The sequence below is a fragment of the Lynx canadensis genome, chromosome D4 (assembly GCF_007474595.2).
Source record: "Lynx canadensis isolate LIC74 chromosome D4, mLynCan4.pri.v2, whole genome shotgun sequence".
Taxonomy (NCBI): Eukaryota; Metazoa; Chordata; class Mammalia; order Carnivora; family Felidae; genus Lynx; species Lynx canadensis.
In genome coordinates, this window is record NC_044315.2 from 8,641,937 (window position 1) to 8,651,443 (window position 9,507).

The following is a 9,507-nucleotide window of genomic DNA, read 5'->3' on the forward strand; positions in this document are numbered from 1 at the left end:
CTCAGAAAGGAGAACAGTTGGAGTAAATGTGTTTTTTGGCAGGTTCCTCAAAGCCATGAGGTTTCATGGGAATGCCTTAGCACCAAAAGGGTGGTTGAACCAGGGAGAAAGGCCATGACCGTGGGGAACCTGGTCACGAACCAGGGGAATCCACCTGTTTCCACCGGGAAGGCTTTCTTTTCAACACAGGAGTTTTGTGTTTAAGGATTTAAAAAGGGCTCTTTCTGTTGCTTTAAGACCTCAAACTGTTGGCCTAGATCTGGGTTTTCTTTTAGCTCTGCTACTTAAGAATGAATATCCCTCCCCTTTTGGGTCAGTGGGTAGGAAGTCGCTTGTACGTAGCCACCTATGGACCTAGTCACAGCTGTTTGCATTATCGTGTCATGAACGAAGGCCCAGGAGTGTCTGTCAAAGGCCAGCTGCCTAATTCTGTCACTCGCACACGTGGAATCAGACCCTGCAAACTTAGTTCAAGGCACCCTTGTCCCAGGAACCTCGTTTACCTAAAGAGTGAATGCTGCTTCCCAGACAGGTTGGCAATTGACTGCCTCCAAGAAATTCAGAGTTTTCAATGCCTATAGAAGTCGATCTGCTGTTGTCTAACTTTCCCCGCAAAGGTTAACAGGGAAGAACAGTATGGAAGCTTCATTGAACTGTACAGATCTCACAGTAAATACAAACCCTCCAACGTGGGCTACGCATTTCCCAAGAGGGCTCCGGGCGGCCCTGAGTGCAGAGGGGTTTCTGAGTATCGGGCTCAGGTATGAATTTGAACCTGCACCTAGGGGCTCAGGCTGTCACTGTGCTGGGACCAGCAGGGCCAAGCATTCAGATGTCTCTCTCTCTCTCTCTCATCGCTAGAGCACAGGGGTGTTATCTACAGGAATTTCTTGAGTCCATTTGTTTTGCTACTTCTGGGGCCACCGAGGGCATTTATTTTTAGTCCCGCTCACTTTCGCTGCTACTTTAATGCCAATCTTTCTATTTACAGGCTAAAACTCCTCTCAGGACAAGCTGACTTCTGAGTCAGCAAAGCAGTTTTCTCTCTCGGGAGAGGAGGCTAGTTAGTGACAGGAAGTCAGGAAAACAGCCTGAGTGTCGGGCACAAATGTTGTGTCCCTGCCCTCGAGTCAGCCTCTAAAGCACTTGCCATAACCAGCGAAAAACTGTTAAATACGTAGGTTAATCCTTCTCATTCACTGAAACAAGTGAATCTTACAGTCCCACTGACCGTGTTTCCATTGACATTAGATTCAGATAATCTCAGGAACTGTGGGTAAATAATTTTTTAAACATCGTTTGCTAAACGCAGCTCTAAGACTTTAGTCTTTTAATTCAGGTAGATTCTGAATCGTATACTTTGAACGTTACGATGCCCCATCTATGTATCAGGAAACCTGTCCACAGAAGGGGGGGAGGTACAGCCCTTGGGTGGTATGAGAATTTGAACCCTGGCATTCTGTCTCCAGACACTGAGCATGCCCACAATCTAAAACACCTAACTCAGGACTACTTCCCGCTAGAATATTTCTGTTGATTTTTGGCGACTCAGGTAGTGGAGTCAGTTGAAAGCAATCCAGAATTAGGCAGTCTCACCTGTCCGGATGACGCTATCCTAACACAGTCTTATTGTTGAGGGATGGTGTTCCATCCCTCCCCCATTTTCATTTAAAAAGAAAAAGCTGCTGGAGTATCTTCAGCGAGGTGGGAGGGGGGCTTCTACAAGGACTACAGAGCTTGGTTCTTGTCTAGGGCACATTGGCCAAGTTGCGGCATATTGGGGAGCTACTAGTTTCCGTGGCGGGTGGACGGCTTAGTCAGCACGAGAGTTCCAAATGCAGTGGGAGCAGAGCGGGGCCCACGCTTGCATTTCTGAGTTTCCAGACAGAACTGGTGTTGCTGGGCCCTGATCACACTCAGAAATCATTCCCTCAAGGTTAGGAGGCTAAGATTCCACCACAGCAGAAGGGACTATGTCATTTTAGGGATTGGACTGCACATCTCTTGCCCCCATAAGCTGTCCCGCCCATCACTGGATGGACACAGGTGACAAATGCTGGTCTTAAGGCTGACAGTATGGTGACAACCTGAGGCAGGTCAAACTCAGTCAAGATGCCTTAACAGCCGTGCACCATAAATAAGTTCTAAAGTCTCTCTTTTCTTCCCCAGGAGCCCTATTCTTGAGGGGCTCCCTCCCTTGCTTGAAACCAGTGGTCCGGTAGGGAGCCCCGGTTCTTGTCCCCTGATGTTTCGCCATCAGGCCCTGGCCCTGTCCAGGCTCTCATCCCTTACTTGATGTGAATTCCTCTCCAGTTTCTCTGCCTCCGGGTTGCCACAGTCTCCATCCAAATCGACACGGCGATTCGAGCAGCCTAGAGTGGCCTGAAAAGCCAAGGGTCGTATTGCTTCTAGGCTTCTCACCGGCTCTAGGGCTGAGCCTTGCTCCCTCCCTACTTCACCCAACTTTTCCCTCTTGGTTCCCACCAGCCACCTGCTGCGAGTATACCCAGGGACCCACCCCCTTCCCCAGGCCTGTGTCTTCACTGTTACTCACGGTACTCCCGTCCACTTATCCACTGGATAAGTGTGCACAGAGGTCTGCCCTTGAATGAGGCCCTCAGGTCCTCTCTTGACCAACCAGGTGAGGTCTGGCTGCTTCACCGTGGTCCCCTGTGCCTGTCACATGGGTGTCACGTACTGGGAATACTTGTCCTACCTGCCTGTTTCCATCTCTATATCTTCTAGGCCCGTTAGGAAGGGCCTAGAATTTGTAACTTGGGACCAGGTTCCTGACCTCTAAAGATTCTTTGAGCACTGATGAGTATTCCTGGGTGGAGAGACTCTATGCTATAAAATCCACTCTTCCCTCTGCCTGCGGGCGTACCATCACCTCATCTTTGTGCCACTTTATTACCTAAAAACTGTGCACTTTCCACACTGATCTGCGGGGGGGAGTGTGTCAGTGAGGGTACGTCGGCCTCATTTCCCTGTGAGCAGCAAGCTTCCAAGACCCAGGGAAACAGTAGCAGCAGCTAACTGGTAAAGTTAGAAATTTGACGTAGGGGACCCGGATTTCACTTTGGACATGTTTTAGTGCTCTTTGGTCACGTTGGTAGCAACCCACTCTTGCTCGAATCTCGTCACTTTTGTAAGATCATCTGCAGAGGTGGAATAGTGTCTGGCTTGGTCAGATTCAGGTCTAAGTGCTTGGGGACGATTGGGAAAACGTAGGCTATCACACACGTAGCGGGGGAGAACTCCTGTGACCTTTGGCTGCTATCTGCCTGTTGTATGATTAATCCCTTAATACGGATCTGCTCACTTCTCTCCAGAGCCTGTAGTCCAGGCTGTCTTTGGAGCATTGATTTTCTTTTTTTAAGTTTTTTTTTAACGTTTATTTTTATTTTTGAGAGACAGAGACAGAGCCTGAGTGGGGGAGGGGCAGAGAGAGAGGGAGACACAGAATCCGAAGCAGGCTCCAGGCTCCGAGCTGTCGGCACAGAGCCTGACGCGGGGCTCGAACCTACCAACTGTAAGATCATGACCTGAGCTGAAGTCGGACGCTTTACTGACTGAGCCACCCCAGGTGCCCCTGGAGCATTGATCTTCTGATCTGACTTCCCCACTAGACCAAATGCCATGAAAGAAAGGACCAAGTCCGTAGTTACTGTGTCCACCCCCCACCCCCACCCCCTGGCCATGCCTGGTGGTGCTCAGTAGATGGATGTCCAGTGGTTATAAGCAGAAGTACAAGGGACGCCAGTGCGACTCTACCACCTACTCAGGGAACCTGCAGATGAGTTAATAAGTCAGGTCTTGGGAAGTCTCTAGAAAAACGAAAGACTAGGGGCTGTCTACAACTCAACAGTATTTGGTGGGAAGAATTAAGTGGTAACACGTGAAGTAATTTGCAAATGTGTTTAGGGGGAAGTGTGAGGTTATAACATCCGAACCCGCGAAGCAATTTGCAAATGTTGTCTATCAGCAAGGTTTTATCATCTCCTTTGCTGGGCAAGTTGCAAGCCCGGCCCCACCCCCCTACCGCCAAAAGCATATACATAAATGGCTATATACATAAAGGCTCCTAGCCAGGAGGGCCAACCCAGAAGACCTGAGTTGGTGGCAAAATCATCCACTCCAGCCAGTGGTCCCCATCTTCTGGTTTCTGTCCCCAAAGTTACGTTTTAAAAACAAGAGCGTGCATGCCCTTCCCTAACTCTATCCACCCATGGAACATTTTTAAAATACAAAGAAGTCAAAGGCTCTCCAAGCAAACATTAAGCACCCCCTTCCTTCTTTTTTTTTTTTTTTTTTTTGCATAATCTCTGTACGAAGTCTCCCAGCACCCAGCAGGCATCCTTGTGCTTAATTTAGGGCCCCCACATAACCAGCAGGCCTAAGCTTTCCCAGGACACATCGCACGAAGGAAAAAATAGGCTAACTTTAAGGTATCACCTGCCCTCTCAGGGCGTTGCTGCTGCGGGGCTAGTGTATCTAACCAGGTGGCATTAGCCATGCTTAGAGCTTTTACTGCTAAGTCAACAAAACAGGTTAGCCAAGGGACACCAATTCATATTGAAAAGGGCAGAGGGAAATGATCCAGCAAGATTTCTGCTACAGTGAAGTCTGCAAACTAAAAAGCAATCAGTCCTCAATTTCCTAGCTAAAAATTCTTCAGCTGGGGAGAGGGGGAAGAAAATGTCCCTGGACCACTTCTGCTCAACAGATACATCTCCTCCGTCACCTCTGCAGAAGGTATTTTTGGACCCTTTGTCTTGGAAGTGGTCTTCGTGCTGTGCCCTGAGAACCCTCTTGAGATTGACTTAAAGTAGAAGGGAACACACTCGACCATGCTGAGTCTATCAACTAACCATCTAGAGAGAGGCACACCCTGAACAGCTCTCCTAAGGCAGGTACATGTATCATAAACATCATTACAGACCTTATCACAGCTCTTTGAGGCATTTAACGTCTCCTAGGCTAGTAGGTGAAGGTGGCTTTCCAAAGAACGGTCAGTAGCCACAGTAAACGTAATTATGACTTGACATAAAACAGGTAACCGCCTACCCTTGATCGTTCTTCTTTCTACCAAAAAGGACAGCTTCACTCACGTTCTGTAAGAAATGGAAAACGCTCTAGATATTTACTCTGAGGTACCCATTTACCTATGCTGTGCTCTGAGTCTTCCCATCTTTGGCTGAAAACGCAAAGCCATGTGCCTGAGAGCTACCTACTCCCTTGACCTTACAGCCATGTTTGAGGAGTTCTTGTGGTCTTATCAGTTTGATACTTGTGGAGTAGAAGGGGCTTGGAACTACTTTTCATCGCGTCTCGAGCAGTAGGTGGTAGTCAAACTGCTCCCGTGAAATCAAATTGATGATTATTTGACTTTACGAAAGGCAGAAACACTTCGATCAGGACTTCTTCAAAGCAAGGGGACTGCCGTGCCCTTACTACCTTTGCTTATTGTGGTAAAGTCTCAACAGTTGGCTGCACTTGGCCTTTACGCAGGCATCAGGCATCTGGGGCCGCAGGCTGGAAAAGGAAAGAATCCTAACAACACAGGACAGACATTACAGCCAAATGTCACATGGAGTAGCAACAGGCCGCTGCCCGGAAGGGAGGTGCTCCGGCTTGAGGAAGCTGTCACTTGCCTGGTGATCCTCCTTAAGGAGTCCAGACTCACATGTTCATTCCTCGGCCTGAGGCTCGTGATCGCCGTGACACTTTCCCGCGGTGCTACAGGCTGGCTCAAGTTTATTTGCTCCTTGCCCTCCAGGTCTCCTCTTACTGCCGGCTTCCCCAACCGACTCCCGAAGTTAGAGAAGTTTCTGCCTACTCATTTTCCTGGGTGCTGGCCACATCTGAATACCCCTCATAACACCTTGGTTCTTCCAGACTCTGGCTTGAAAATGTGGTACCCCACAGCCTAATCCTGAGCACCTGGGCTGGAGGAACACGTGCTAAAACTCCCAGGTGTCTGCCATCAGGCATACTACACTACTGAACTTCAACCTCTCTTGTTGGCCTAAGTTCCAGGCCAGGATATCAGGGCACAGCTGCCCCTCCCCCATCCTAGAATATTTTATATGGCTACCGTGAGCATGTATGGATGTGGGGAGGGTTTGGGAAGAAGGGATGTAGAGAAAACGGCCAAAAGCCGGCCCATGTGGCCTGGGACTTTGAACTTCAGACAGAAGCCAGTCTGGGTTGGCTTGGGATCCATTCCTCCTTCGGCCAACCCCAGATTCTATCCAGGTGAAAAATGATGTGCCTCTCTTCCTTGGAAGAATTTAAGTCTTGCATGGGCTCCTACTTTTCACTACTCATGGCACCGCACGTGTTTCACACGTGGACGTAGGGGAGCCAAGGGGACCCTCACCTGCCTCTTCCAAGGTGAACACAGAGCTTCAGCTAACCCATCTCAGCAGTTCAAGTGCATCCCCAGCTTCCTGTAGGATAAAGTTAACCCCACATGGAAAGCTATCACATGTTAAATTAAAAGAATAGGAACAGAACATGCACCAAAAATGAGTCTGTCTCCCACCTCCTGGCCGGTTAGCAGTAGTTTCTGGCATACCTCAGTCTTTTGAGATGTTACGGAAAGTATAATGCACCGCACTATCGTGAGAAATCATTGAATAAGTTGGGATTGCTCATCCATGAACGATTCATGTTCCAGTCTGCAAATTCTTGTAGGCAGGACTTTTCCAGGCTCTTAACGTGTGTGGCACATTACAGGCTATCTCCAGGACTCGCCTTTTTCAAGGGGAAAGCATTTCAGCGAACAGTCCGGGGGAGCCTGTCGGGTCTTGTACATTCCCTTAAAGATAATGCTCCTCGGCTGCTGTACGCGGAGACATGTGACCGACCCAAACGTGCTCGGGCGGCCAGCCAATCGCGCAGGGCAGAAAAGCCCGTCCCTGCTTCACATGCTCGCTCGGGACAGCTGGACCAAAGGGCAGGGGGGCGGTCGGAGGCTTGAAGCCCCCACGTACTGCCCTGCCCGAAAGAGGCTGCTTGACCGCACACTGTAAAGTTGGCTCACTTTAGGAGACACGTGACTGCAGGCAGGCCGGCCTCCTAGGCCACCGGGCTGCAGGAGCTAGGGACTCTGAAATGGGTACTCGGGACGGGGGCACCTTCCTGTCCCACTGCCGTAGAGCTGGCCAGCAAGCCCCGTGCTGTCCTGTCAAGATCACTCCGGGGACCCGCCAGGCTTCCCACGGAATCCTTAGAAGGGCTTGCTGTCGCCTGCCCAGCAAAGTTGTGCGGCTCCAAGCGGAGCGTGGCTGAGCACAGGGCTCCCGGGCCCAGTGCGGCAGACCCTGGGGACTCCACGGCCGTCACCACCGCCACTCGCGCTACTCCCTTTGATCTATTGTTTGGAATGAAGGCTAATTACACAGTCACCAGATTAGGGCTCAATTTCTCTCGAGGAAATCTCACCGGGAACCAAGAGCAGCAAACTAACCTGATTAAGTCTTCGTTCCGCTCCCCTCCCCCGTTCAGCTGTACGCGAGACCCGAGAGGTTTACAAACACTGCGCGAAGGGGAGCGAGCAGGGGAGGAACACCCAGTGGGGAGTCCTATTTGAACCCGTACTCCACAGCGACCACCGGGCGCCGGGGGAGTCGCAGTCCGGGTGAGCAGGCTGTGCACTTGTAGTGGCTCCCCGGGAGCCCGCCCGCTGCCGCCCATTGAACGTGCGCCCGCTCCCCGCCGCCGCCAGGGTCTCGCTGCCAGGACCTGCACCCGGCGCCCCGCGTCCCCGCACACGCCCACCTGCGTCCATCGCCCACTCACCCCCCCACCACCACCTCAAGTCCCAAGAGCGCGCCCCCGGCTCCCGAGCGCGTCTCGGCCAGACCCGGCCCTCTGCCTCCTTCCTAACACTCCGCCTGGCAGACAGAACCATTGTTCAGTGGCTCAGAAGCCCACATTCCCCAGCCCCGACCAAGCAGGGTGAAAAACGAGGCAAGGCAGTGGCTCTGGGGGAGACAGTGTTAGGGAATGAAGAGTTCAGGCCAGGCTTTAGGATACCCCAAATCCCGCTGTCCGCCCGCCCGCCCCCCCCCCCCCAGCCCGGCTCCCCGTAGCCGCGGCGATGACAGTCGGCTCAGAGGCGCCACCAGGGTTGGGAGGGAAAGAAGGCGAGCTGAGCGGAGAGGCGCCTCCTAGGAGGGGGGTGGGCAAAAGGAGACCCGGGCCTCGCCCCCCCCCAGCCCCCACTGGCGCCCAGGCTGGGTCCGGGCAGCCAGCGGAGGGGCGCGTCCTCACTCACCCGCTCCGGTGGCGCGGCTCTCCCGGGGCGCCCAGCACAGCGCGAGCAGCAGCCAGAGCGCCCAGCGCGCGGACGTGCCCATGGTGCCCGCCTGGATGGTGCCGCCGCTCGCTCCGCACAACAAGTTACCAGCCCTTCGCGAAGGAGGAAGGAGGTGGGGGCGGGGAGGGGGGAGGGGGGAGGGGGGAGGAGGAGGGGAAGGAGTTAGCAAGGGGGAAAGGGAGCGGGGAAGAAGAGGGCACCCCCCCTCCCCTACAACTTGCACAATCTCCTCCCCACCAGCCACCCACCCACCCACCCACCCACCTCCCCGGGCTGCAGCACCAGTGCAAGCCGAGCCGGCGGGCAGAAGATAATGCAGGCGCTGCAGAGGAGGGGAGGGTACAGGAGGGGAGGGGAAGGAGGGGGTGGGGTGGGGAGCCGAGAGCAGAGGAGCGAGGCAGAGGAGAGCGGAGCCGGCCGCGGAGCACCCACACTGGCGGCTGCCTCCGGAGCGCGGGGTGAGCTGCGAGGAGGGGGCAGGAGGGGGAGTGGTCAGCGAGGGGTGAGGGGGGTGTGAGGGGGTGGGGAGCGGCGGCTCCAGCCCTCCTTTCCCCTAGACGCGCCGCTTTTATAAGCTCCGGGCAGCCAGGTGCCTGCGCAGGGGGTGTGCGAGTCTGAGTGCGAGCGTGTGCGTGCGTGAGTGGCCGTGGCCGTGGCCGCCGCCGCCGCCGCCGCCGCCACCGGGACTGCTCCTGGGGCCGGCGGCTCCGCGCGTCCGCCCGGGGCTCACGGGGGCCCGGGGCGGCCGCTGGTTGGCTCGCGCGCCGCCCTCGCCTCCAATCCCCGGTGCCTGCCCTAATTTCCTGATCCAGGGAACCTGCCGCCGCAGCAGCTGCACGCTCCCTGCGGTCGTTACTGTACCCTCCCGGCGGCCGGCGGCAGTAGTTAGCGCTGATGCAACTGCTGCTGCTGTTGCCATCGCCTTCCCGCTAACGGGGCTGGCCGCCCGGGGGGACTTGCGGCTTCCAAGGGCAACACGCATCTCTCTCTCTCTCTCTCTCTCCTCTCTCTCTCTCTCTCTCTCTCTCTCTCTCTCTCCCTCTCTCTCCCCCTCCCCCCTCTCCTGCGCCCCAGAGAGGCTGGTACTCTAAGGCTGGTAGGTAGCGTCTTCCTCGGGCCTCCTGTCTCCACCCGAAAGTGATGGAGCCCGGGGGGGGGGGGGGGTCTCAACTGCACGCCGA

General features: G+C 54.3%; 1 protein-coding gene across 2 annotated transcripts in view; it reads right to left on the minus strand.

The window, feature by feature from the left end:
- The window catches only part of VLDLR (very low density lipoprotein receptor), a 30,337-nt gene extending 21,915 nt beyond the window's left edge, over positions 1-8,422 (minus strand). The window contains exon 1 of one of the 2 annotated variants that reach the window (XM_030293105.2): positions 8,285-8,422. In XM_030293105.2, coding sequence (XP_030148965.1) covers positions 8,285-8,366 — 82 coding nt within the window. In that variant the 5' untranslated portion in view covers positions 8,367-8,422. The remainder of the gene's footprint in view (positions 1-8,284) is intronic. The other variant, XM_030293106.2, reaches the window with a different exon arrangement.
- Between the last annotated feature and the right edge of the window lie 1,085 nt (positions 8,423-9,507).